At 33.4% G+C, this 27967-nt stretch overlaps 8 protein-coding genes across 9 annotated transcripts in view; 4 read left to right on the forward strand and 4 right to left on the reverse strand.

Moving 5' to 3' along the window:
• neur (E3 ubiquitin-protein ligase neur) overlaps window positions 1–5066 on the reverse strand; it is a 167078-nt gene extending 162012 nt beyond the window's left edge. The window contains exon 1 of the mRNA XM_017897475.1: window positions 5016–5066. Within this exon, the coding sequence (XP_017752964.1) occupies window positions 5016–5055 (40 nt within the window). The 5' untranslated portion in view covers window positions 5056–5066. The remainder of the gene's footprint in view (window positions 1–5015) is intronic.
• LOC108545720 (uncharacterized) lies at window positions 2998–9629 on the forward strand. 2 transcript variants are annotated; one of them, XM_017897477.1, is made up of 5 exons: window positions 2998–3010; window positions 6515–7025; window positions 7840–8016; window positions 8613–8727; window positions 9443–9629. In XM_017897477.1, the coding sequence occupies exons 2-5, from the start codon at window positions 6965–6967 to the stop codon at window positions 9573–9575; spliced, it is 486 nt and encodes a 161-aa protein (XP_017752966.1). In that variant the 5' UTR covers window positions 2998–3010; window positions 6515–6964; the 3' UTR covers window positions 9576–9629. The 2 variants fall into 2 exon arrangements, with proteins under 2 accessions (XP_017752966.1, XP_017752965.1); XM_017897476.1 differs by lacking the exon at window positions 2998–3010 and adding an exon at window positions 5317–5391.
• A 961-nt stretch (window positions 9630–10590) lies between these two features.
• On the forward strand, window positions 10591–12714 carry LOC108545717 (uncharacterized). Its single transcript, XM_017897469.1, has 2 exons — window positions 10591–10987; window positions 12535–12714. Exons 1-2 carry the CDS (start codon window positions 10646–10648, stop codon window positions 12712–12714), a joined length of 522 nt encoding a protein of 173 aa, XP_017752958.1. The 5' UTR covers window positions 10591–10645.
• Window positions 12715–13263: 549 nt separating this feature from the next.
• On the reverse strand, window positions 13264–17218 carry Su(fu) (suppressor of fused). The gene is made up of 7 exons (XM_017897461.1): window positions 16909–17218; window positions 16002–16094; window positions 14597–14906; window positions 14245–14480; window positions 13936–14157; window positions 13651–13858; window positions 13264–13567 (listed from the first exon to the last, which is right to left on the reverse strand). Exons 1-7 carry the CDS (start codon window positions 17079–17081, stop codon window positions 13502–13504), a joined length of 1308 nt encoding a protein of 435 aa, XP_017752950.1. The 5' UTR covers window positions 17082–17218; the 3' UTR covers window positions 13264–13501.
• A 211-nt stretch (window positions 17219–17429) lies between these two features.
• On the forward strand, window positions 17430–18340 carry amrt (TM2 domain-containing protein 2 amaretto). The gene is made up of 3 exons (XM_017897468.1): window positions 17430–17655; window positions 17776–17863; window positions 17932–18340. The coding sequence occupies exons 1-3, from the start codon at window positions 17513–17515 to the stop codon at window positions 18259–18261; spliced, it is 561 nt and encodes a 186-aa protein (XP_017752957.1). The 5' UTR covers window positions 17430–17512; the 3' UTR covers window positions 18262–18340.
• Window positions 18341–18586: 246 nt separating this feature from the next.
• eIF2Bbeta (eukaryotic translation initiation factor 2B subunit beta) lies at window positions 18587–20215 on the reverse strand. Its single transcript, XM_017897459.1, has 6 exons — window positions 20148–20215; window positions 20001–20087; window positions 19469–19750; window positions 19234–19390; window positions 18745–19139; window positions 18587–18659 (listed from the first exon to the last, which is right to left on the reverse strand). Exons 1-6 carry the CDS (start codon window positions 20213–20215, stop codon window positions 18587–18589), a joined length of 1062 nt encoding a protein of 353 aa, XP_017752948.1.
• A 263-nt stretch (window positions 20216–20478) lies between these two features.
• LOC108545712 (protein PBDC1) lies at window positions 20479–21514 on the forward strand. Its single transcript, XM_017897460.1, has 4 exons — window positions 20479–20558; window positions 20865–20930; window positions 21004–21063; window positions 21155–21514. Exons 1-4 carry the CDS (start codon window positions 20538–20540, stop codon window positions 21512–21514), a joined length of 507 nt encoding a protein of 168 aa, XP_017752949.1. The 5' UTR covers window positions 20479–20537.
• A 58-nt stretch (window positions 21515–21572) lies between these two features.
• Hlc (putative ATP-dependent RNA helicase DDX56) lies at window positions 21573–23850 on the reverse strand. Its single transcript, XM_017897462.1, has 6 exons — window positions 23689–23850; window positions 23089–23532; window positions 22769–23028; window positions 22498–22690; window positions 22119–22423; window positions 21573–22050 (listed from the first exon to the last, which is right to left on the reverse strand). The coding sequence occupies exons 1-6, from the start codon at window positions 23776–23778 to the stop codon at window positions 21690–21692; spliced, it is 1653 nt and encodes a 550-aa protein (XP_017752951.1). The 5' UTR covers window positions 23779–23850; the 3' UTR covers window positions 21573–21689.
• Between the last annotated feature and the right edge of the window lie 4117 nt (window positions 23851–27967).

A 27967-nucleotide genomic window follows, 5' to 3' on the forward strand; every position in this document is an offset into this window, starting at 1 on the left:
GCAATGGAGGATTCAAAGTTCCATTTAATTTTCTAAATGGAGAACGCAACTTCAACACGAAAAACACATGCACCCCATCGATCATGAATCTCGACCGAACTCCTTACTTTGTTTTCTCGACTTTACGGTCCAGCGACCAGCTGTAAAACTTCGCCTGGCAGTTAATAACCAAGTTTCCGAAAGTTCGGCCGCGCATTTAATTTCGCTCACCAAGTTTGCGAACTTTCGTAACTGCTCGCTCGAGGAGATATGAAAAATTTGCGCACGCTATTACGCGATTTCTCGTTAACGGTTCGTGCGACTGCATAAATAACGGGAGAAAAGTTGAGAAAATTTGCATGGAAACTGACGAACGCGCCACAACAAATTGCGGAAACAATAGAGAACTTCGTTCAGAAAAGAAACGTGCTCCTGAAAAATCAATTTGTAACATTACAGTCAAATAGAAAACTAATTTCCTTTTTATCTTTTCCAAATTTCCACTAATATTTTTCCTTCCTCTCTTTATATTTGGGGAAGGGGAGAGATATTGATTAAATATTTTATCTGAAATTTATGTTAATTAGTCAGTGTTTTTTATCTAATTCTAAAATTTTCAGGTGGCTCTTAGTACTATTTAGTATTATATCTCTTTCTTATTATATACCTAATTAACTATGTATTTAAAAAAATGCAAAATTTCTAAATTCCTTAGAAGATTGTACTAGATAAAATTCCCATAAATTTGAACTATCTACAATTTAAAAAAACCCCTAAATGAAATTTTAAACATGAAGATTCTCAAAGAAAAAATCTAATCAATCTAGAATATCACATAGGTATACTGATAGATTATAATCTTACAATACCTTAACCTTATATAAGGTTTACAATACCTTAACCTTATATAAAGTTTATAATACCATAAACCTTATAACACATATTTACTATATTCAAACTTGGTTCAAATTCAACAAAACTGACGTTTAAATTCAATAGAAGAAATAAATACCAGGATACAGGAATTAAATCTAATAAATGTTGCTACATACTTACAGCATTTAAATGAAACATACAATTGAGAAGGGACAGGTTACGCCAATGAAATATCAGCCAAATTGAATAACAGATAACACCGTATTAAAACGCTATATCCACTCATCAATTCCGCTCTAGTCGGAGTCACGTGGTCTCCCACTCGTAGTCCGAACCAATCGAACCTAACCTGAATCACCGTGTAGTCACATCCGACTACCTAACCTAAAAAAAAGTGTCTGCCATTACTTGTTGCCTGCCTATAAATAATCCCGCGGTGGCGAAATTACTCAGTACCGACGGTTCCTTGCCGCCTTGTCCCCGGTCACATCGGTTTTCCCGCACAGTCGAAATTAAATTTCCAGATTCATTAGCCCCTGTGGCGCGTCTCGTGACGCACGAGACGGTTCCCTTTTTCTCTATGCGTCTCGCTCTCGCCGCACTCGCCATCTTCCTCCCACCACGATATAAATACATATGAGAACTGGGTCGCTGCCCTGAACCCCAGCCACTGCATCGTCTACGAGCTTTCCTCCGCCGCTCCCCGGAAGTCTTACCTTTGACCCCGTGCACACGTTTCCGCTGCTAATTAGCCGGACAACTCGCAGTGGTAATATCGATTATGCCAACCAGTCGACTGGCTCTCGCAGAATTCCTGCGTTCCCTCCATTGTCTTGCTAGGGTCTTCCTAACGACTTCTGGGTAATTTGTTCCTGGCAGGTTTCCATCGATTACGGTGATTTTTCATGAACAGGTTTTCATTGTATTTTCAAATTTCGAGTTCGTAACGTGGCTTTGAGTGCTACTATGGTATTTTTCGAAATTTTGTGATATCCTGATTTTCTACGATTGTTTGAGGTTAGGTTGGTATGTAGCAGGACACGTGAAATTATTGATGTTCTAGTGTTAGAAAAGATGAGGTTATGTTGGTACATTGTTTTTTGATTAGAAATTAAAGAGAGAATTATTGCTAGTATTTTTCTAGGGGAATTATATGTTGTACATAAGGAAAGAATCTTTGCTAGATAAAACCTGCAATTTTTGCTATTTCAACGGTTGAATATTAAATGCTCTATTGAAAACTGGAAGAAAAGTATGCGTGTAATATTTTTAGAATTCAATAATATTAAAATTAAATTAATATTAAGATGATGAACCTACAGACACACGTCAAATTACAAAAAGGAATTACCGACAAAAAATTCTACTGAAATCCTAACGTGCAAAAGGTACAATGATAGAAAACGATAAAAAAATTACAAATATTCTCTAAAATATCAAAAATATCAAATTACCCAAATCTAAAATGAAAAATTAAAAGAAGAACCATGTAACTTCGACCATTTCGATGAGTAAATATCCTATATTTACATTTCTTTGAATACTAAAATATTCGGGAGATTAAATATTTTTCCAAAAATAGAAAAAAAAGTGAAGAAAAAAGCCTGCAATTTCGATGGTCAAAATCGAGTCTATTACTCCCCTAGCGTGACGTGAATTAGATAATATTACAGTGGCGTGCCGGCTACCGCAGCAGGATTTCTGTGGACCTGGAGTCGCGGTTTTACGGCTCCGAATCCCGAGCCGTGTGTCTGCCATATGACAATAACATCTGTGGCCCACGCCAAGGTACGCGTACCTGCGCCGAGGCGCTACTACGTATACCATCTTGCAAGCCCGAGCGCCGTACGAAAACGAAATCGAAAGGTGTTCCCCTGCGCTGGTACCGCTGGACGCGGCAAAGAAACGCAGCTGGCAAAATATTTGTACGGAAGGGAAACGTCTCGTTTCGCGATTGCCGATTAATTAACGCGGCCGCTGATCTGTTTGCACGGATGATTCGCGTGAAACGGCGAGTCTTGTACTGCGCTGGCCGAAATTGCCGGTTTCTTTCGGTAGGCGGCGCAGCGGTAGTAAATTATGACGGTAAATTGCGTTAGCGAGATACCGCGTCTTGATTGCTGCACTTTTTGTGGAAGTGTTGTTGGTGAAAAACGTACGTGAAATTTTTGGTGAAATTTAATCGATTTGAATGCTCTGAAATTTTACACAAATTACTCGATGCATATGTATATATCTCATACGTACATTTGTATGCTAAAATATAATTAGCGTTCTGTGGATTAATATATACTAAAATTGCATGCTTATTAGTGAGATGCTTTTTTCCCTTTTTATACGTACTTAAATTTCATTACTATATATTATTGCTATATTTATTCTTAATTCCCTGGCTTTTAAATATTAAATATTATATAGTTCGATGTCTACCTTTAATATTTTTTACTTCAAACGTATTCAGCTGCCGTGTATTGTGGTAGAAAAAACTCTTTTATTTCTTGTCCGATCATAACGTGTTCCTCATTGTTTGCTTGTCTCATTACGGATACAGGGATAATTGGACAATGATATGAAGCTTTGCTGGCTTTTTAACGAACGATGCACTGCTGAAAGCGATCGAAATAAATAAATAGCTTATTTTCCACAAATAATTGTAATTAATGCATAATTACTTAAGGGTGCAAATAAAATAATTATTTAATTAAAAAGTTAAAAGAAAGATAACAAAGAATGATTGTTTTCTTAATTTTTCTAACATTTTATCCTACATTTTATCCTGCATTTTATCCTACGCAAAGGCGAAAAATTTAATTGAAATATTATAACGGAGGAACTAACGAAACTAAAACGAATTAAATATCAGCGATTTCACGTTAATGAAAGAATTTATTAAACATATAAAGAGGTTAGGGTTGAATGAAAAATTCAACCATTAAATCTAAATTGTTACTTAATAATTTACTTTTGTGTTTAATAATTCTTTCTCGAAAAAATTTCTAAACCCTTTTTTTCGTTAACTATAGCATTTTTAGTATTTTATATGACAAGTTTACATTCTGCAATATAAGGTAACATACTTCCATTATTACCGACAAGGTAAATTGGGGATATACTTTGTAACAGATGTCGCCTGTGTACAGTCTGTTCGAATGATTACGTCGGTAAGGAAGAAAAGTATATTTGCTCCTACAATTTAAGAAATACGTATAAATTCTTTTAATTTACCGAATGACCCAATTAATTATGATAACACCTAAAATAATAAATTATTTTAATATAATTATTTCACGGCTGCAATTTCAACTACCTTAATGTTGATTAAATATCGAAAAAAGTTTCTGTAGACGTATTATTACATAACAAAGCTTCTGTTAGAACTTTACAATTACTATTATCTACATCAATACTTCGTAAAGGGGTTGAAATCTTAAAAACTACAAAAGTCATTCATGATTAGCGATTATAAGCAAACTGTTGATCATTCTTATTCGTCTTCCAATGATTCGATATTTGTGGGAAAATTACATAGAAATTTAAATAATTCGGCGTCAATTAGAACGATTTTAACGGTTGAAAAAAGAAACGCAGATGCATCGATCATATCGTGGGTTGTGTACAGTTTCAATATTTGTACAGAGATAAAAGAACGAAAAAGTTTTTGCCGATCGAGTGAATTTAAAAGAACGCTGTGGCGATAACGATCGTTTTGCGCAGATTCAACCACTGCGGCAGTTAAATCGACAATCGATGATGGCCAAACAGTACCATCGAAACGACGAAAAGAAGTATCGTCGAATGAAAACAGACGATATCAAACACCAAGATGTCACGTAACCGGATGACACGATAAACGAATCGAGAAGCAATTCCACGATCGCCCGTTACTTCGATGTGCCCACTGACATAACCTCAAAGGTAGCGTGATCAACGAATTCCGAAAGAACTACCGTTGTTTCAACGAAAACACGGGCTCGTCGAGAAGGTTCTCGTCGCGAACGACGCAATGCCACGGAAAAAGTCAACGAAACTTGCGCAGGAGCTGGCAGCAAAGTCAAGAGCCCTCGCAGTTGACACATGTCAAGCGTGCAGTGCAACTCGAAAAAACGTCGGGACGGCCAACAACACACAATTACGAATACGGATGTAAAATCGACACTCACCGTTCAGTCCGGTGCATCGAGTAATCGACGCATTACCCATTATTCTCACGCCGACGGCGATGGCAAGCACGAGATAAAGCACTCGGTGATCGCGGCGGGCTCACGTGAAAAAGCGGATGCATGAGTGCGCGAAAGACCGACACATTTTTCGAAAAATACTATCACATCGTGTACTCGCAGTGTCGCTACGACAGAGACGGACGGCCGCTTCGAAGCGACGAGGTGATTGGCCCGCGAGCCAGTGCGCTTGCGCGACCCGCGGAATTTTGAATTCATCCTTGTTATCTTCGTATTTCCATGGATTCGGATAATTTCTCATTGAAGCTGTCTGCGAAATACCACTGCTATTAAGCTGCACGTATTATATAATAAACAGGTAATACAATTAACATTATTAAATACGAATAATAATATTCTTCTATATAAATTTATAAAAATTACCTAGATTTCTTTTTATAAATCTTTCTATTTATATAGAATGATTTAGAAAAAAATCCCTAACTTTAAATGTTATTAATAATTTGTAGTATACATATAAAAATATACCAGATAATACATACACAACTTGTAGTAATTGTCAGAAGATCTATATTTAAGAATATAATAGCATGTTTAAATTAACAATATTAAATATCTATTTTTCAATGTAGACCCAATAACTTCATCCAATTAGTAATACTCATAGTTTCATTTGAACTTATTCACAAGCTATATCAACCTGATAAAATCTCCAGCTGGAATACCCTGTATATAGTCACTTAATATCAATGTGCATGAATTATGTTTCAGTCAATAATCTAACGATGCCACGAACGAGATATCCTTCCCTATTGTTTGTATATCACGTCTCCATTGATTTAGCTATTTTTATCTCACACGCTACTAGAATTTCATAAAACACTGGCACAATAAACCATCGCACCAAAATTAAACGACTATATTTAAACACGGTCGGTCACTTTCTCGATCGACGCTAATTATAGCCGTCACGGTATTCGATTTAACATTTTTCACACTCGCTGCTACAATTCCATTAACCTATTCTATCCTTTACCGTGAAAACCAGCTACCACCATTTCCGTCCTACAACACGATCCCAGAAGCATCAGAATAGCTCTCATAAACAAATTGGAATTTTCGTGAAAAGCGTGATCAAAAGCACATTACATAATCCCGCGATTAATATTATTTCCCACGATACACATTATGCAAATACACGTTTCCAATTACCCTCTACCCACCTGGACGAGCAGCAAATCGCACCCCGTCGCGCACGATTGCCAGCAGCAGTCGGCCCAATTGCCAAACTCGGCTCCGAAATCCCACAACGGCTCGGCACTTTTCGCACAGGCCACGTGAACCAACACAGAACCACGAGACGAACTCCACGCGACCGTACGCACCCATAGATCGCAACTGCGCCCACAGTTCGCGTGTGCAAGCCTCGCATTTCATCGTTTCGTCGCAAAACAGAATCACGCAATTACAAACTGTTCCAGGCTATGAAGTACCCGGCCGCGTATCAGCTAGGTCAGTTCAGTCGTCAAAGCGAGTCGACGAAAGAAAAGCCAACCAGCACGCTCTGAGCTACCCCTAGGACCCTGTCAGACCGAACAACGGTGAGAGATCATCGATCGGAGGCGAATCCACGGCAGAAAGGTCCGAATCGACGACAAGGAATCATCGCCTTGGTAACCAGCGGCAAAACAACGAGACGTGGACACGATACGTGGAAGAACCGCGGCGAATCTCTATCCTCTATATGGATTTTTCGGTCCAATTCGATTCACGTCTAGGAAGACGTTGATCTCTGTGCTCGACATCGGCTTTTTTCTTCTGTCTGACATGACAGTTCTGGAGGATCTCGACTCGAGGCCTCGGGCATTCAGCAGCTGACGGCAACCAGGCGATCGTACATCCGGAGAAAAGCGCTCAACGCTTGGGCAAAGATGGATACCGGGTTCTCCTGGATCGTCTCTATCGGCTTGATCGCGCTCGTCGTTTCCGAAGGTCAGTTTTCGACTAGGTTTATAGATTTCGAGATCACACCGCGGATCAGACTGTAGATGTTAGACGGGTACAGATGGCTGGGTATATCGGCGGGTTCCTCGATTTTTCACTTTCGTCGCTCGATCTGAAAAATGGTTTACGTTAGTCTTGCGTTACGTTAGTTTTAGGCTGACTAGTGTCACTGTTAGAGCATACTGTGTCTGATGAGAGAAGGTAGAAAATTGCACGAAAGAGATGAAGTCACGATCGTATCTTGGGGCGAATAACCGGGGTCCGAAAATCAATGGGATAGCTTTTGAATGCGAAGAATGTTGGATTTACTACGGTTCTCCTGCTTTTTAGCGGAATTCCGGGAGAAATTAAAAACGACGAGGATGGAAGATCCACACGGCTCAGGGTGAAATTAAATAACCGCAATCTGAAATATGAAGGTCTCCGGAGGAGAGGAGATCGTTAGTGGAATACTTGGAACAAATTGCAAGCAAACAACTCCGAGTGCGAAGAACGAGTTCTCAAAACACAATTACAATTTCCACACGCTAGCTCCAAAGTTCATTAGCTTGAAATATCATTTTACCTCTCGCTTTGACAAATCATCTATCAAACGTGAACTTCAATCGACTCTTATGCATCGTTTAATTATCTTGATTAAAATTTCTTGAAATTAATATCGAAGAAGGGGTTTGATGTGATTGCTACTCGTCTGTAGAATGGTAGCTTAAATCTAAAATGGCGGATTGCAAAATTTGAAATGCTTTGTATCTCGATATCTTGATGATAACGTTCTCTTTTCATTTTCCTTTTGTTTCCTCAGGATGGGCCATCGATTGTTTCAAATGCGTGTCGATCGACGGCGACAATAAGCCCTGCGACGATCCATTCCACAACAACGGAAGTCTCGCCTTCTTAGAGTCGCCCTGCTTAGGAGGTCGCAAAGGGCGCGATGGTCTTTTCCCCGCGACTGCGTGCATCAAAATAGCGGGCATATATGGTAAAACTTTCCTCTTTTTGTAATCACGAGTGGCCCTTAACCCCTTTCAACGCTGTCTGTTCAACGAACACAGTATGACTCCGGGTACAGTGCTGCTTGTTTACGAAGGTTTCGCTGGGTGGAAAGATTAATATATCGCTCGAAATAATCAGCAGATCCCAAATAACTCTTAAACTCACTTACCCTACGAACTACACCATGCCGACAATTATTACATCTCCCTGCTGACAATTTTCAAATCGTTTCAATGAATTTCGAATTCCATTACTCGAATATAAATTCCCAATCAGGCTGTTCGTTAAAAAAATACTCGTGTTAGCTGAAGAAACGGAAACTGACATGCCTCCATGTTTTATACAACTAGTATTAATAGAGAAAAAAAGAAAGTGGAAATTGAAACAGGACTTACATCAAAAATTTGATCTGAAAAGTCAAGTTTCGAGAGAATCCTCAGATACAGGGAAATACGCCACGTGAAGATAAACTGAAACGAAAGTTCTCAACTTAGTAATAAGGAATGAAGTAAAATAAGTTAAAAACTTAGAAAAGATAAAAATAGAAAAGAGTGTGTTGATAATTGACGTGTTTTCGATCAGATGAATCCGGGATCTCTTTGACGGTGAGGAGCTGCGCGCTGGACAGCGGAACCCTGACGACCGACTCGGAAATCATAAGAATGTCTCACTGCGGAGGGTTCTACTTCGACGACAAGTAAGTACGAATGTAGGGAAGCATAACTTGGCTTACTTTTCTTTGTGCACCGCGCTAATTGCTAGAGTTACGCCGCCTGAAATTGACCCTTATTATAATTGCCAGCAGCCACGACGCGATTGAAGATAAGAAGAAAAGAAGAGGCTAGGTGGATACTTCCGTATACGTCAATTTTAATCAATACTTCGCTTCTGGGAGCATGTTCGACGAAACAAATTGTGTTTATATATTGCGTTTATTTTATAGCGTCTTAATGTTATTATTTGGCATTTAGTTTCCTTCCAAGTTCTAGCTCTTTTTATAGAAATCTTGTTAGCTCCTCAAGGTAGTGTCTATGCCATCTTTCTTGCAAATCATTGTGAAATTGTAAACTGAAAGTTATTTTAAAAAAATGTATGAGTTAAGGAGAATATTAGAGTGGCCAAAAAATAATATCGGTATTTTTGGTATAAAATAATAGATTAAGATTTAAGATTTGGATTAAAATAATAGATTTGGTATAAAATGATAGATAATGTATTGTCCATTTTGGTCTATAATAGATAATTCCAATTAGAAACATTGTAAATCAAGAACACTGCTTTAATTAGAAAAATATCTACTGTAAGAATCCGACGTTACTTATTGGCCAAAATGACTTGAGTCATTTTCACAATTTAATTCATTCCAATATAATGTGAAACGCGAGATTCTGATTTTATATTATAATTTTCAGGTACGTTCGAGGTTGCGTACAGTCTTGCAACGATGCGGATGCCTGCAATGGATCCAAGCGACGAGCAGTTTCACTCGTGCTTTTAACTCTATCGATTTTTGTCGGACTAATTTGGCTCGGATGTCCCACGTAAAGCTCGCGTTAATTAAAATCACAGACAATTATTGTACATATATATTAAAAGGGAAACGATCACCTCTCATATAATGGACCACTTCGAATTTAAACCAGTAACTTGACCAATTTAGCTGTGGACCAAAGATGAAAGAAAACGAAGTAAATATCATAAGCGAAGCAACGAAGGCTTTTTGGCTCTCGTTCGTGGATTATCGCATTTAACGAATATATCAAAAGGAACTTAGAATAATCAAACGAATTTATGGTTCAGAACATGTACGCGTTTCTTATATTATATTATGAAGATGAAGTATACAGGATCACTATTTGATACTATTTGATAGTGTGCAGGATAGAAAGAGCAACAACTGCCATTATAATTACAATTATGTATACGTAATCATCAACCTTTTATTAATATTCATGCATAGAACATGATATTTATGATAATAGCTATTGCTTGAGAATATAGTGGAATATATTATTCATGAGATTGTTACAGACTGTGTAGTGTACTCAATAAAAGAGATTTTAAGTTATAAATATGTATATCATTTTGAATTGAACCTCATAAAACTTTACATTTATTGTAACACTGTATACTTTATTTATTGAAGAAAGATCCCTCACATATCCTATATATCCCCTTACAATAAAATTGAAATTAAGGCTACAATAGCCTTGAAAATTGAGAATATATAATTTTGGCTAAATTTAATGCTAAGATCATGTAAATTAATCCTCTAACTACACAAGCATAATAACTCAAACTCTGACAACAGCAAACTAAAGAAGATGATACTTGAAGAAGACTCCTCATTTTCATCTCACAATTCAAACAAAGTCAAGTTCATGGTAAATTCAAAATTATAAAGACTGACTGATCACACTCAAAAAATGTCATAATTACCCCTCCTCTCTAACCCTTCAAAAAACAAAAGTCTCTAAATCTATCCGAAGTCAAATCAACGTAATTATTCGTCGAAAGTAGATAGAGCATGAAATTCGTTCAATGCGAGTCGTGGCGGAGAAATCAGCGGTTCTAATAGAAGCTATGTAAACAAGGACAAAGTAACAATCTCAAAGATGAAAAATCGTATGTCGAACGCGTCGCAACAGTTCGTCGAATTCTTTTCGCGAGTCGCCTGTTGGTTATGGGATACCCTCGAAAAGTTATTGGACATCATTTTCGATTTCCTGGCGAGGATAATCGAGCTGATACTAGCGGTGATGAACCTGATTTTCCAGGTGATCTGTTTCCTAAGGGACCTGTGCATCGAGGCCATGCAAACATTCGCAAATGTCTTTCGAGGGATCGTCAACGTTGTTAGGAATATCAGCTGCGAGGAGATAGAGGACTTCGCCTCCGCCTGCATCGTTGTTCTGCTTTGGGTCGTGGCATTCAAGATTATTAAAAGCTTGTTCCAAGTAGGAATTTTGCATTCCTTTGATAATCATTCATTCATTAAGTTAGTTTCGACGAGGTTCTGAAAGAGTACAGGTGGGATTAGAGACATCTAGTGCTTCAGGATTATAGATTATTTTTATGAATATTAATTGCTAGTATTTTTTCCTAAATCTTTTTAAAATTAAATTCCATGATATATACATATTGTTGTTATAATCAGTTTCACTCAGTATATTTATCGATGCTGAAAATTCATTGTTGATGTTGCAGTGAAGGTTGGAATGCGAGGTTAATTTGAATGAAAAAGGTATAAATAATTTATTGAATATAATTGACTCTGCAACTTTCATTATAAAAATGAAACAATGAAAGAATAATGACAATCAGTACCTGATAAGAAGTTTTCTTTGATAACCTTAAAAAGTGATCCAAATTTAATACACAGATTTCTGTATCGATAGGAATTAATCCTGGATTCTCATTAAATATTCAAATCCGTTTTAATAAACTCCTTGTCGTTAAACAATTTAGACTGATTATACTTCTTTATTTCTACTACGAGCTTAAATATCTATTCAAAATAAAGAGAAGAGTATCCATTTAATTTAGAAATTGCCAATAGTGCGCAAAAATTGAATAAAAAAAAATTTTTATTGAAAATTAAAATTTTCATTTTTTAAATAGATCGAATACAATAGTAAAATGGTCTATTATAATTGTCTAATCAATGTTTTAAAATCGTGATGATACATTCGGTTGTATACAAAATACGCGATGTCAACCACTTTAACGCGAACAGGTCAAGTAACCTGCTTTGATTTTTAGCAGCAAGAAACTCGACGAAATAACGAGGCTTTTGAACGTTAAGCATGTTTGATGAAATACCGAGAATCGTTTGTTCTGGTGTATAACGGAAGACTGTGGCACAAAAACCAGGTAATCATAACATTCATGAATTTTAATCAATATTTCAGTTATTACGGTTTTGTATAGGATTGGAAGTATATTATACAATCTAAATTTCTAAAATCTAAATGTTATCTGGTTTTTGACCTAACAGTTTTACCTATACAATCTTTAAAATAATTAAAAAAAACTCCCTATATTGTTAATTCTAGTATTTTTATTTTTTTAATAATCTCTCTCTTAATAATCTATGATAAAGAATGAAAATAAGGAACAAAAATTCAAAAATTCAAATTATTCAAATAGGCAGGTTTCTAATTATGTGAGCGACACATTCTTATAATTATAATTAATATTCACATACCTGACGGCGATGCGTTATTTTCTGTACATTTTAAAAATCTATTTAACGTTCGTGTTCGCACTTCCACCATATTTTAACTATTCTCTTTCACGTTAATTAATCACTGCATATAAGTTCGAACATGTACCAATAAAACGTTGACAGATACACATAGACACACACTAATATTTAAATCAACTAATAATCTCGATAAATTAAAAGTACGAGGAACTGTGCGTTCGATACAACGGTATCTTTTACACTAACAAACCTATTGTTGATTTACACGATAGTTCCAATGTCATACGTATCTCCCAGAATTCTCGAATAGCTGCGTTCCTTAACCCACGAAATACAAGTTCAAATATAAACAACAATAACAAGGTAGAGAGACTCGGGCCAACAGTTTGTCCGCCACAGAGAAGAGCAGGCAAAAGATTGAATCGACGATATGGAAAACGACCTCGAGCCGACTCCAAAGTGGAATACGATGAATAGAATAAAAGAAAACAAAAGGTAAAGGTTTAGAGAAAAAAAAGAAACCTTAAATATATTGATTTTAACATGAAGAATACGTATTAATAACTATCGTCTTGAAACCATTAATTTTTATTAAGTTTGAATTAGTAACAAACATAAAAATTAATTTTATGTCAATAGATGAAATTTCTAATAACTCTTTTGTCTCGCAGATTTAAAAAGGAGATGATTACACATCTAACACGTGCAATGTATAAAATCTGTACCAAGAAAATTGTAAAAAATAAAATATATTTCCTTATAAATATTATTTCTTATATTTATCATTGTATCATACATTCTTCGTTCATTTGTAAAAATTGGTACAGAATTCTGACAAACAGGATCAGAATTGTAGGATTTTCTATTTACAAAAATGTTCTGTATAAAGTAACAATGTGTAAATTCGTATATCAAATACAAAATTACACTTTGTAATTTGCATTCTATTATGTACATAATTAAATATTAATCTTTAACAGATATCAATTTGTAAAAGAGAAACATACGAAAATTTTCCCCTGTAAAATATATTCTATATCTGATTCCTTTCTGTTGAATATATTCGTTATAGTTTACCTCTTTTACACATCGATAGGTAAAGTCTTATGAGTCCATCGTTCGTTCGATAATCGTACAAGAGCAATTTGCTTATAAATAATTTTATCGAAACTCGCTTTTGTAACAAGATTAGATAATACTTTGCTTACGTCAATTTATCCTAATTCGGTTTAACGATATTTTTAGAGGCACTAATATCATTGTCTCAGTCATTTACAACGGTAATAACCAATTTATGTTCAGGCCAAGAAAATGTCTTTGGCAGCTGAATCTGTAATATACCATTAAAACAATAAATAAATGTTTAGTAAATATAAAAATATATTGTTAAGTTACTTCGTTTTTATTGATTACCTGATTTGGCGAATTTAAAACTTGAAACTCTTGAGCCATTTTTTCAGATAAATCTTCTGGAAGTAAAACTTGTAACCATGGTCCTTGAACTACATATGGTTTTTCCCTAGAAACTAGAGTACCAGTAACTGAAGGAGCAACTATTGTAATTGCTGTATGAGACAATATTGATTTAAATGTGAAATGCCTTCCATGCATAACGCGACCCCTGTAAAGTTATATTTATACTTAAAATTCGTCTAATAATACATAAAAGTAATCAAATAATTTCATACAGATATTTACTTTATTGCTAATGGTAATAGAGATCCAGCTTCAAGATTGAAAGTCAAATGAAGACCTGGTAAAACCTTAATAAAACTTTCATTTGGTAAATTTGTATCTTGTTCACAAGGAGATAATCTTTCTGATTTTATAATTGGTTTTATGTCTTCATCTTCTTCATCTGATTCATTTCTTGTCTCCCTATATTTTTCTGTACTTTTGTCATTATTTACTTGGACCCACCTATAATTTACGTGTTAATATAATACATTATATTACATTATAGAACATACTACTACACATCATATACTTAGAATGCAAGATACTTGCCAACACTTTGCAGATACACCACTTAAATTAGAACCTTCCTTTTCTATACCAGTTTGTATTTTCTCTGCTATAGAAGGATCATCTTCCATAACAGAATACATTCTTCTCATATCTGTTACCAACCATGGCCCACAACCACGACTAGACTTTAATAAATTTACAAGACCTAGGCCATTCCAATGCTGTGCAGCTTGTAGTTCTTCAGATGTAACTCCTACAATTTGAACAAATGAAACCTGTAACATTGTACATGATGTATTAAAAATATTTTATCCTGAATTTATGTATTATAATTTTGATTTTAATTAAATTAATGACTTTAGCTAAAATTAATATTAAATAACAAACTTACATCACCATGTGGTGTAGATATGGAGGTTGGTAATTGTGGATCCTTTCCCATTAAAATTTGTGTAATACGACCATTGCCATTATCTAAAGGTGCATGCCATGAGACATGGTCTCCAGGCAACAACATGTTACCAGAATTGAAAACATATTTTGCTAACTGCTGCATAACATTTGCTGGCCAAGTAGGAGGAGTCATCTCATTTCTTTCCCTGACTAATCTGAAGGTTAATTCAAATCCAAAACCACTTGGACGACCTGGACCACTTTTTGGATGTATACGTCCATCTCCATGTAGATCAGACAGACCCAAACTTTAATCAAAAAGTATTTTTTATCATATATAGTTCCAAGGAAAACTAGTTAAGGTAAAATTAAAACTGAGGAATGATGATAGGACATTCAAAAACCATTGGTAGAACTAAAATAACTCTAGACTTAATCCAGAAAAAATAGACTAGATTCAGTCAATGGTGGAATATATTTAGATAAGACAGACGGAAAAGGGGGAGATCCGCGGATCTATTTCCGACGCGTTGCATTTCGAACGACTTTATCTTCCTGTACCCTATACTTTCTATATATAGAAAAAGAGGGAACTATCGGAACAGCTGCTCCAGACTGAAGAAGGATGGGTCACCCATTGAATATGAGAAAAAAAGAATGAACACCCTTTCGCGGTAGGCCATTCGTCATTCGGCGCCTAGTTTTTAATGAGGAATTCCTGAAATGAATATTCATTTATCTTTCGACAAAGTGAGGTATTACATCTGTGTGTACAAGTCGTATTCGAACAATTTTAATTCGATAAAAAATTTGTATATATTTTATTGATTAAATAATATAAAAATATGACAAAAATTATTTTTAATTTCCATAGGCTCATATACAGTACTAAATCTATCTTTTAAACCTAACATTTTTTAGATGTTCGTACATAGCATTAACGTATTAGCACGATAAATGAAATTCCCTAATGACAGAAATGGGTGCCGCATACACGTGTCATCGAGGGTGTGTCGGAAAAATAACATGCGCCCACATCAAACAGAGGCACACTTCTACTACTCAACAGGGTGACACTGACGAATACCCGACTTCCCGTTTTTTTTTAACACTCCGATTCTTCCTTCTTTACCACACTACAAAAAAAAATGTGACCTGTCTGTTTTGAAAGAACGATGCGCACCAGTGTGACACTTCAAGGATCGCGTGCGCAGCGGATCAAATCAACATATAATTACCAACGTTTTGTACTATAAACGTATTCAAAGTACAAACAATAAATAGAAAAAGATTTTATCGAAAAATTATAATATTGACAAATTATTTGTAATATTTTTAAATGTAATAATACTTTACTATTTGTTGTTTGTAAAATAAAAATTTTTCGAAACAATGAAACTTACCTAATGTAATGCCAGTGTGGTGGTATGCCTAATTCCGGACAGCCAGAATTTTCGTACATGCTTATGTAGTCGAGAGGATCCGGACCCCCCAACCTAGGCAAAGGTGCACAGAAAATCCCAGTTATTTGGTTTTACATCCGGTTAAATGTATGTACGACTAAGGGTGGCTAAATATAAGTCGTCTTCCCTTCTTGTACAAGAGTTCCATACCCAAACTCAATAGAAACCACCTTTCTGATAAAGAACTTCGCAGTTTTGTATCAATCGAAATGTACGAAAATTGGTGATCAAAATTGGATATAATATTAAAATATTAGTTAATTAAAAATAATTTTATGTTGCAGGATATTACATTTGTTACAAATTTAATTATATATTTAATTCTGCATCATGAATCATGGATCATAAAAAATAATTTTTTTTTAGTAAATTATATTTCACTCGCTTGTTTTAAATATTAAATATTCATGTATTTATCTATATTACACCTGCATATCGAATTACGTATAATTATACGTATTTAATATATGTAAAATCAATTGATCATCATCGAAAATAACACAATTGGTTTTATCAACTTCTATCTATTCAAAATTTGATTTCCTCCTTTGATTCTACCTTGACAATCAATTTTCAATTTTTTAATTTTTTATTAATACTAAAACTGAAAGACTAACTAACAAACAAAACAAAAATAAATCAATAATTATTAATAAATTCACAAAATTTCCCAATGTATTTTTAGTACATTATAATATACAAAACAAATTATAATGCGTAATACCTAACAATGCAACACATTTCTTGTCTTAAACTGACATAAACATCAAGAGAGAAATTTAAACCTCACACATTTTTGGACTAAGAAATCAGTTTTCGTTGTTATATTAAATTATAGAATTCTTACCAGTACTTTACAACCGCAGTGACAGTGAGTGGATTGCTTTGGTCCGGATAGATCTCTTTACAAAGATTGTGTAGAGCGTCAAGGCCTAGGGCCCGTGCCGTCGGTGCCTGGATCGGATGTCCCGGTGGAAAACTTCGACAAAATTCTTCCCTTTCACGCATATTTCCGTACATATACGCAAATTTCCAGTCACAAAGTGTACTGCTTAGAAAATATTACAAATATGAAACACACAATCACTTTGTTTACTGTCGTGCAACCACCGTGTGCACCTTCCACTGAGTACGGAACATACGTCTCCGATTCTTGACAAAACTAAATTCTTTCAGAGCGGACGACCAAATGATTCCAAAATCACTGCGCGTCTTTAAAAGTCACTTTAGGCACTAAAAGAAAGTGCTTTGTTATTGGCGAGTGCGTTCTGAAGTGCATTTCTATTGGTCCATTCCGATCGAAACATGGTAGTTTACATCCAATAGGACAATTCTCATATACAACTGCATTTGCTGTCTAATCAACACGACAATTGAAAATGCACTTTATCGGTGCGTCCTGGTAAACTTTAAACAACAAAAGTGCATTTAAACATGTCAAACACAGCAAAATGAGGTTACAACACTCGGTTCTGTTTCTGGTTTGTCTTTTGTGGAACTTATTAATATGTTCGACAATTGCATTAATAAATAATACAACAGACTTTCAACAAGAATACAGGCCTGAAGGTCCGTTAGTAATGTGTAAATTTTTGTGAGTATTTATGTTTACTCTGTGACAATTGTTTATCTTTAATAACAAATTGACTCTTGCCTTCTTTTTGTTTTATTTCAAAAAATTAATTATTTCTATAGTGTAAACATACTTTTATAGGCCGAAAGAATTTATAGAATGTGAAGAACCAATTGATCACAAGGGTAATAAAACTGCCAAAGAAGAAACTGGATTTGGTTGTGTAAAGGTAACATTATATTCATAAATATAAATATTGAACGTACATTGGTGGTTTCTTAAATATTTTATTTTTAGTTTGGAGGTTCTAAATATGAAGACGTTGAGAAAACTAAAGTATCATGTACTGTGTTACCTTTTATTGAATGTTATGGACCTAGAACATTTACTCGTGAAGGAATTCCTTGTATAAAATACAATGACCATTATTTTGCTACTACTCTTCTGTATAGTATTCTATTAGGTTTCTTGGGTATGGATCGTTTTTGTTTAGGACAAACTGGTACTGCTGTTGGCAAATTATTAACATTAGGAGGAGTAGGAGTATGGTGGATTTTTGATGTAATTCTATTAGTCACAAGTTCTTTACAACCTGAAGATGGCAGTAACTGGAATCCTTATGTATAGCATGACAGACACAAAAAACTAATTTAAAAGATGTAAAATAAGATCAAGTGTTTTATATGCTACTCTTTTAAAATCAATATTTAATAATATGGAATTTACAAGATTACCAAAATACTTTTTGTAAAATAAATTTATATTTACTTGTATATATTTTAACGTGTAAATAAATATTCCTGTTAAAGAATGTGTTTTTAAATAGCAATAGTTCCTATTTTCTCTTTTTATTAAAAACATCTTTTTGGAAAGAATAAGTGATTTGACAGTTATTTGAAAAGAACACAAGACTACAAATGTACAAGTATAAATATTTTTCAACATTTATCTATTATAATTCATAATCATCTGGATGATATAATTCACTGAGTAATCTGTAAATATATGATGGTGCATTTCCACCCCTAAAATAATAACGTTTTATTACATAATTATTTTAAGTTATAAAATAATGTAAGAAACTTTAATCTTTAATATTATTAGCCTTACGTGTTTGAAATAAATAATGTAACTAATTCTGGTGGCACATAATCAAAAACTGGATTGTATGCTTGAATTCTTGCCAATAATGATGCATTTGCACCATCAATTACACCTTGCAAAGGTGAAACATGTTTGTTAAAACCATGTTGTTCATGAGTGTAAAGATACAGTGGAGAAAGCTTATAAAGTGGCAATAAGACCATTACTGGGACAGAATAATGTTTTGCAGCTTGAGCAACTGTATGTGAACCTGAAATTGCTCTTAGCCCTCCATTTGCCATAACAGTATGTGTTCCAATTATTACTTTATTCACACGTGACATCATTGCAAAAATTGCTACATCTGATATTAATGTAGTTTTAATCTTTGCCTTTGCAAGATTTACAGCCATTTCATGACCCTATGAACGATAAAAATACATTTAATTAAATCTATAAAATTTAAACATATATTTGTTTACACAGTTGTTAGATAATAATTATGTGGATATATACACTTAATGATGGTCCTCCTTCAGCTACTATAACTTCAAAAGCTCTTGTTGCAGCAGCTCTTTTAAAAAACTCTTCTACTAATTTTGATTTACCAATTGTCATAATAATTTCATTAGAATGAATGTGTTCAGAAGCTTGCTGTGTAATATTTTCTGCACTGAAAAAACAAATAATACAAATATTATAATATGGTACAACATAAAATATTGTATTTTCATTATTCATTACAACTAACCAGGTTTCTAATTCAGCTTCAAATTCATTAATATGCTCTATAATAGCTGATTTTAAAGATGGTATAGGAATACTAAAGTCAACCTGTTGATCACCTTCAGCAGTGAGAATTTTGTGTAAAGATTCTTGTGTATCTGTTTCATCAGTTGTATTTTTTAATTCAGAAGTATATTCTTCTCTAATTATTTGTAATATTCTACGAACCATATTTCCAATAGAAAATTCGAGAGGATTAGCTTCTACTAAGCATTTTCCATTCCTTGTTATAATACTTATTAAATTCCTTTTAAAACAAAATAAATATAAGTGATTTAATCTTCATAAGTTCTTATCCTTTATAAAATCGTGTACACCTAAGATGGAAATGAAATAATAAACTATTTATTTATTAGCAATTGATGTAATTTTTTAATAATATAAGTCACAGTAAATATAATTTTATAATTTTCAATAAATTTTTCAATAATTTTTTCATTTAATGTTTCTTAGGTTTACACAAAATTACGTCAAGTAAAGGAAAATGCAATTCCTACGCAGCAGTAGTCCATTCGGTATTATTTATAATTTCTTTCAGTCCCAAAATAGTATCCACAACAATATTGTGTGTACCTTTGATATCGCTAAAATACAAAATATTATAAAAATTTGTTTTACATGAGGTTAGAACACTTCATCCTCACCCATAATGAATGTCATTTATTAATTTTAACATTCTTTCGTTAATATCTTCGTCTTTCGTGCTAACCATTTTGATCGGAAATTATTAGACACTTTTTTGATCTTAAATATTATTTCTTCTTACAAGAAAAGTATAACAGATCGAAACATTTCTGTTATCAATATTATCAGAATTATACAAGACCAAAATACCAGCTGCTAAGAAAGTAAAACAATGATTGGTTCTGCTTTCCTCTCCTTGTCACATCGCTCTGTTGCGTTACACGTGCATTTTAACCGCGTGACATGTGCACGATACGTTCGATTCTCGATCTTCGTTTAATTTTATTATAAGTACTGTGAAAAATACTTAATAATTCATTTATATTACTTTATTTTTTGAACATTACAATATGGCTCGCATCGGAGATGTTGTAAGTATGATAAACTTACTGATCTCATAAATTTTTTTCATATGAAAATGATCCTTAACCTACTATGTATATTTTTTCGCATAAAAATTACTGCAAATTTGATTAAAATTGTAACAATTAAGAACTTTAGTTTGTATATGAAATACGTTAGATAATGAATACCTTATATTACTACTGCAAAAGGTTCTTAACTTTAACGTGTAAAATTATTTTTTAATATATTTTCGATATTTTTTTTTTATATTTCTAGTTTTTAATTTCATGTTAATATATTTATTAATTTAGAACAATTATTTTAATTTTAAGACTGCGGATCAATTGATAGCCGGGACCAGTGTGTTGTCTAGACCTGCAGAAGAATTTGATAATGATGTAAGTTACAAATAAAATACAAGAAATGAATGAATTTTTATAAAAATAATTATCAATAACTTTTACTTTCTAGCCTTCTGTAGAAGCCATGTGGGCAATGAAAGCTATGGACCATGCAGAAGTTTATTTTAATGTAAAAGAAATTTTAATATGATTAACTTAATTCTACATAAAAGAAAGCAAAGCCATAAAGTTTATTTTTTAATTTTAAATTTCTATTCTAGATTTTATGTTCAGTTGATCCTAAGTTTTTGAAACTTACACCTCATGATGAACAAATATATAAAACCTTTCGTGATGTTTTTCCCGACTTCAAAGTAGATAAAATAAATGAAGAAGAATTAAAATCACCTGAGGGAAAGATGAAATGGAGACCATTCTGTGAACAGTTTAAGGGACTTGTTGAAGACTATAGTTTTGGCACACTATTAAGAGCAGACTGCGAAGGAGATTATTCAGAAGCAAATAGTATACTTACAACTAGAATACAATTTTACGCCATTGAACTTGCCAGAAATAGAGAAGGATTTAATGATGGTATTAGGCAACAGTACAAACCAAAGCAGACTACAGAGAAATCATAAATTATGATAATTATAATATTCTATTATTATGTGTTAATTACTTGAATAGCGTGTAATTTTTCATCTACAATTTTTTACAATTTAAATGTATAAAATCTTATAAAATGTTATTTATAATAAGCAGTGTCACGAAATAAATGAGTTTAAAGAAAATATTATGATCAGTAAAAAACTTTTATTTCAAATTTGGTATTTGTAAACTAATCAGAGGATTTGATGCACGTGCTCGATATTTTGCTTGTGTAGCGGTAGGCTTCGATTTTGCAGATTCTATGTTAAATTTCCTTCTTTTTTTAATGCCAACAAGCCTTTTCAAAGTTGGTGGGACTATATAGTCAGGTACATCCTTCAAATGTGGTTGTAACTTTACAGTATGTAATGCTTTATCCTGTCTCAAGGATTGCAAATCTCTTGGATTATCTTGAAAATAACTTTTTAATTTTTCACAATTAAGTATTTCTTGCTTTATTTCTTTTAAACGAGCTTCTCGCACAGCTATTCTCGTTACGGCTTTCCACGCATCTTTTGCACGATATCTATAAACAAACAATACTAAAGACAAAAGTACATTTAATTTAATGTAATAAATCTTTATTGAACATACCGAAAACCTTCGACTTCTTCTAGCTTGAACAGATATGTTTTAAATAAAGTATCACGATTATAACAATCTTTTAATTCGTTCTCAACCTCTTCAAGAAGTGGTCTTTCTCTTACTGAAATAAAACTCAATGCCGCTCCTTCATTTTTTCCTCGAGCTGTACGTCCGGCTCTATGAATATAAGAATTTACATCTGGAGGAAAATCAAAATTAATTACATTGGACACAAACTGAAAATCAATACCCCGTGCTACACCAGATTCTTTATCTTTTCTACGTTTCCCTTTTTTAACTTTAATTACATGAGGCTGTAAGAAACAGATTTTAAGAATTAACATTAATTTAACATATAATATTTATGATAAAAGTATGGAATATTTACCTCATCTAAAGATTTTTCATCTGATGCTATTATAATATCATATGTTCCAGAATTAAATTGAGTAACTGCTCTACATCTTGAAAATGCTGGTAATTCAGAATTTAATACACAAGTTGGTATACCAAACTGTTCCAAAAACAACTTTAACTTGTAACACCTATCTACTGTATTTACAAATATAATAGTTTTTCCTCTAAACAATACAATAAATAACATTTGTAATTAATGAATTATAATTCTTTTTAAACCACATTATATTTTATATATTTACCTAACTAAATGTAACTTCAATAAAGCATATAAAATAGCAGCTTTATCATTTTCTTCTGCTGCAAGACTATAGTGTGATAATTGTGACAATGGAGCTAATGGGGGTTCTTCTAATTTTAAAATTGCTGGATTATGAAGTACCAACTTTTTAAGTGTTAGTACATCTTCTGATAATGTTGCAGAAGCTAAAGCTGCTTGGTATAATATTGGTAAATAATTTAATACATTTTTTATTTCATTTTCATATCCAAATGAAAATACCTGAAATATATAAAAATATTGTTATGTACAAAAAAAAGTAAATAAATAAGAAGTACTTACTAGATCAGCTTCATCAATTACTAGTGTTTCAAGAGAATGTTTCAATTTCATATTATTTGCTTTTAAATGCCGTAATAATCTACTTGGAGTACCAATAACAATATCAGGTTTTTCAGCTAATAATGGTTTCTGTGCAATAAGATCTACTTGTGGACTGACATCAATAATTCTTATTTCTCTGCTGCATTTTATTGTTAAACTGATTAAAACATCATGTATTTGTTTGCATAGTTCTTTGCTTGGAGTTATAATAAGACCTTTAATTTCTTGCTTGTTTTGCATTCTTTTCTTCAATAAAATTTTTTGTATAAGTGGTATAGCAAATGCAGCTGTTTTCCCAGATCCTGTGCGAGCTCTAATTAAAATATCTTTCCCATCAAGCATTAATGGTATTGCTTTTTCTTGTATTAATGTTGGTTCTACCCAACCTAATTTTGCAATAGCCTAGAATATTTTATTTTACAGATAAATGTAAGTCGAATAAAGACTGAATATTACATAATAATTATAAATTACAAAATGACACGTTAATTTTTAATAAGCTAAATTACTTTTATTTTTGAAACATAACCTATTACAAACTAATATTTAATTCATTACCTTTAAAATTCTGTCGTCCAGTTCTAACTCATGAAAATTTTTTAGTTTTGTTTCATTTTCTTCGTCTACTTCCATTTCGTTTGAGGTCATATTGGGTACAAATATGTGATTAAAATTAAAAAACACGTGTCAACTTGTCACTATACCAAGTTGTTTACTTATATCGATTCCCATCCTCGACCAACGCCATGCGTTTTCTATCTACATTCCAGATAATTTTTGTTTTAACTTTCATCTACTTTAGTTCACATATATGTGCATAGGTGTAAATAAAATAAAATAAAATATTAACAAGATTTATTATAATCTTATTACGCTTCAATTCTGAGAAATATAAAATATTATTAATAATCTTCTTTTACTAATGTTATTAAAGGATATTTTATGTCAGAAATAGTTGTAGCATATGATAATTTCTGTACACTCAATTTCTTAATATTAAGTATAATTCTATATTATCGTAAACATAGTTAAATAAAATAGAATTTCAATATATGTTTATTTAGTATAGCATATGATATTAGACATACCATAAGAAAAAATATGGAAGACCTTTTTCAAAATTCTTTTTAAGTATAATTACTATCAAAAAAAAAAAGTTTATGGGAGGTATAGAAGAGATTTAACAAGAGAGACCATTTCTAGAATATATTGCTATATACACACTTTAATAACCAAAAACAAACATTACAGTAATAATATTGTTATTAATATAATATTATGTAATAATAGAATCGTTTATCAATTGTAGTGTAAACACTAAAAATCTTGCTTCTTCTTTTATTGGAAAGAACAATGCATTCGCTTTGTCTCTTTATTAATTAATATTAATTCATGATCGTCGCGAAATAGCCGCGCTTGCGACTCGGCGTCGATCGCGACTGAAGAAATTACATATCTCGCACGGAACACTTTCGCGCGTGTGGGAAACTAAATTATCGCGGAAGCGATCGATAGTTCGTCGCTGTTGATCCCGAGCATCGATTCTCGATGCGATCGAGGCCACAAGGGTTATGGGGTCGGGAGGGGGCTAGGTATCGCGAGCGCGGCGAATCGCGACCCTGTCTCGTTACCTTAGAATAATAAATATTATAGTGCAATATCTAAAAAATCTGTCTTTTTTATGCAACTTACACATTCAAATACAGTGTACTCGAAAAATTTACAATCGTTATTGCTCTTACAAACATTAAATCTCTATTCGAGTGGTGGTAAATCCGCGATCCCTCTCTCTGACCGCTAAAAAAGAATGTTTGATTCAAGATCGTGTGAGTGCGTGTGTGAGAATCAAAAAAGAGGTGCAGCTGCTGCTGTAGTGATACGAAAACTGTTGTTTTTCTTCCTTTTCTTCTTTTCTTGTTATGTATATGTATATGCATGTTCGTGCGTACATGAGTACTGCTCATCATGTGTATGTGTGTGTGTGTGTGTGTGTGTGGGGTGTGTATGCTCGTGCTTTGCGTACGCGTGATCATTGATTCGATATCTCGATCGTGCGTATACGATCCGGAATTATATATAGAGTTCTCTTTTACTTACATTTTTCCCGGTCGTTCTCGATTTCTCGCCAATATTTCGGCACTTTTTGGTCGTGGTTAACTGTGCGGGCTATATATCCCTGTATACGATACATAATATACATATTATATGTATATGTTATAATACGTGTATTATATATTTCGTAAGTATATCTGTCAGAACGAGTAATTCATCGCTCGGCAGTCCTAGTTGACACTCGAGTTTTAACACTGATGATAAATTACAGTTGCGTGCGCACGTTTTATATATATGTACAATCGCTTACATGACCGGACATGCGAAGGTAAAACAGTAACCCAAAGCACAATGAGTCACGTGACGATTTTACGCGGGAAATCGTCGTGTATCGACCGCTCAAGCGCTGTCAGTGTAATGAAAATAGTAATCAAAATTTGCGTACGTATACAATGTTCGTGTCTTAATCATGGATTCTATATCTCCCGCAGGGAAATCGTATAAACCATTGTTCGCCGAAGCAAAACGAAAAATCTTATTACACGTGTCTCTGTTTATAGGTTATTTTGTCACGCTGTTAAAGCACAAACAAATCGATTGGCAAATTTTTCGATTACTGTGTCAACAGAAAACATTCTCCATAGTGGTGGAGAGGGAATTTTTGAGCAACTGAAGCTTATTGAAAAGAAGAAATACGAAAGAATAGAACGAAAATCATCGTGAAAAATTAACATCCTTTTGTAACTATACATTTCTTTAATGTACGGTCTGCTTCTGTTACGTTGTACAAGGTAATAGTTCTTCTTTTAATACGATTAACCCTTTCGTTACTAGGGACGACTATAGTTCGCCATGAAGCGATTATCGTGCTCTATAGACGACTATAATGGTCCGGTATACTCTGTTCACATCTTTTGTGCAAGGCGTAATAAAATAAGAGAATTATTGTACCAATGTCTTGTCTATCGATATGTATAAACATCGTTATTACTAAAAGAAATTATTGTTAAAATATAATTATCCTGTGGATGTAAAGGTAAGATGTTAAAAATATTCTCTTGTAAATAAAATTATTTTGTGTATGCTTATATATTTAATAAAATAATTGAATACGTATAAACGCAGGAAAGCATTGTCAATGGTGTGAAGTTTGTAGCGAAAGGGTTAAGATAACTCATGGAAGTCGCACGATGAATGTTCGTTCTTCTACGTGTAGCAACTAATCAACAACATATAATTTACGTAAAACGCATCGTATTTACGTAAAATCATGACACTAATACGTAACAACACAGATTGCTATGAGAGAGCATTGCTTCTGAGTTTAGTTCGCAAGGTGGAAGAATACAATCGTATCAATCAAATAAGACTGATCAATGATTTTAATGTACGATATTTTAAAAAGCTTGCATTCTGAATTCCGTTTGTCTGGATTAACTTCCACCGATTGCATGTCTTACGGTTATCACAATACAATTTTACGACTTCTACAGAATAACTTTCGATTTTTGAGAGGTTCGACGATGAATGGACATTGAAATGGTGATTGGCACTGTATGCTGAGAGAAAGCTGTAGATACTGTACAAACGATTTGTCAAATATAAACCTAGTTTTTAAAATAAAATCTAAGTTGGATAAATAATATGAAATGATCGCGAAATATGATTGTTAACGCCAAAATATTCGAAGGAAGACGTGATTGTTTTGAAGATGTAATTAATATCACGAGCTTTTTATTTTTCGAGATTTTATAATCCGTATTATTTCTTTTGCTTCCACTAGACTTGCTTTGTAAAAAAAAAATCAAGCTTCAAAGCCATAATAACGATACTACATTACTATCTTTGGAGTACCATTCTATAAGATATTAAATTCTATATATTTTTTTTTTCTTTTTTTAATTCTATTACGGAAATTCTAAACGCCAATTTGAGCTTTTATTTTATTACCTCACTTTTGTACACTTTATTAACTTTCTATTGTAATGTATTGTCTCTCCTTATAAAATTATAATTTTTCAATTCCTCAAGAGTTAATTATTAGTTACTATGTTATCAATAGCTACTTGAAATAAGATTATACTAAAATCTGGAAAAATGTATCTGCCTTAATTGTTTCATACTTCGAAGCAACCAGTTTCTTCTGAAATATTTTGCCTCTCTTTTTTTCTAAATCATAAATTTATATCGTTCTTCAAAAGCATAAAGAACTCATAAGTACATTATAATTTTCTTTCAGCACACGTGATCTATACATGTATCGCAATAACGCTAAGAATCAAGACAAGAAAACGCAGGGATGAGATGAAGAAATACGCGACCATAATTGCGTAAAAGAATCGGATATTTGTCTTGACCATCCCACGAGAAAAAAGAAAAAAAAAAAAAAATCGATGATGTCCTTTCGAAAGAGTCTAGCCTCTCGTTACTCCTGTTTTGAGGACTCGGATTTCACGCAGGCTCGTCAAACTAATAGTCGATAAGCGAAATGGGGCAACTAACGATTTCGATCGCGGAACAGCTGGATAACGGGGCGATACAGTAGCGGTATTAATGCCGGTTACAGTTGGTAGCATTGGTAAATAGAGTAGCAGTAACTGACGATACGAATATTTCTTCTAGATCTAGGATGTAGCTTGCTTTTCAGGGAAAGGAGGAAATATCCCAGACGAAAATCAGGTGACTTCGGGAGGACTATCGATGACTATGTTCGACTTACAACTCGAAGAGAATTGGTCGACCCGAAATCACCATGGAAAAGGTGAGCACATCATGACTCGGGGGG

This window comes from Eufriesea mexicana, unplaced genomic scaffold (genome assembly GCF_001483705.2).
Source record: "Eufriesea mexicana isolate 0111107269 unplaced genomic scaffold, ASM148370v2 scaffold500, whole genome shotgun sequence".
Taxonomy (NCBI): Eukaryota; Metazoa; Arthropoda; class Insecta; order Hymenoptera; family Apidae; genus Eufriesea; species Eufriesea mexicana.

Coding starts and splice junctions, on each gene's coding strand:
- LOC108545720 (XM_017897477.1), top strand. CDS start 6,965: ATGGATACCGGGTTCTCCTGGATCGTCTCTATCGGCTTGATCGCGCTC. Junction 7,026..7,839: donor CGCGCTCGTCGTTTCCGAAG/GTCAGTTTTCGA, acceptor TTGTTTCCTCAG/GATGGGCCATCGATTGTTTC. Junction 8,017..8,612: donor CAAAATAGCGGGCATATATG/GTAAAACTTTCC, acceptor GTTTTCGATCAG/ATGAATCCGGGATCTCTTTG.
- LOC108545717 (XM_017897469.1), top strand. CDS start 10,646: ATGAAAAATCGTATGTCGAACGCGTCGCAACAGTTCGTCGAATTCTTT. Junction 10,988..12,534: donor TTATTAAAAGCTTGTTCCAA/GTAGGAATTTTG, acceptor CGTATCTCCCAG/AATTCTCGAATAGCTGCGTT.
- amrt (XM_017897468.1), top strand. CDS start 17,513: ATGAGGTTACAACACTCGGTTCTGTTTCTGGTTTGTCTTTTGTGGAAC. Junction 17,656..17,775: donor TTAGTAATGTGTAAATTTTT/GTGAGTATTTAT, acceptor ATACTTTTATAG/GCCGAAAGAATTTATAGAAT. Junction 17,864..17,931: donor CTGGATTTGGTTGTGTAAAG/GTAACATTATAT, acceptor TTTTATTTTTAG/TTTGGAGGTTCTAAATATGA.
- eIF2Bbeta (XM_017897459.1), bottom strand. CDS start 20,215: ATGGTTAGCACGAAAGACGAAGATATTAACGAAAGAATGTTAAAATTA. Junction 19,751..20,000: donor ACCGAATGGACTACTGCTGC/GTAGGAATTGCA, acceptor TTGTTTTAAAAG/GAATTTAATAAGTATTATAA. Junction 19,140..19,233: donor AAGGAGGACCATCATTAAGT/GTATATATCCAC, acceptor TATCGTTCATAG/GGTCATGAAATGGCTGTAAA.
- LOC108545712 (XM_017897460.1), top strand. CDS start 20,538: ATGGCTCGCATCGGAGATGTT. Junction 20,559..20,864: donor TGGCTCGCATCGGAGATGTT/GTAAGTATGATA, acceptor TTTAATTTTAAG/ACTGCGGATCAATTGATAGC. Junction 21,064..21,154: donor ATGCAGAAGTTTATTTTAAT/GTAAAAGAAATT, acceptor TTTCTATTCTAG/ATTTTATGTTCAGTTGATCC.
- Hlc (XM_017897462.1), bottom strand. CDS start 23,778: ATGACCTCAAACGAAATGGAAGTAGACGAAGAAAATGAAACAAAACTA. Junction 23,533..23,688: donor TGGACGACAGAATTTTAAAG/GTAATGAATTAA, acceptor AAAATATTCTAG/GCTATTGCAAAATTAGGTTG. Junction 22,691..22,768: donor TTGAAGTTACATTTAGTTAG/GTAAATATATAA, acceptor TGTATTGTTTAG/AGGAAAAACTATTATATTTG.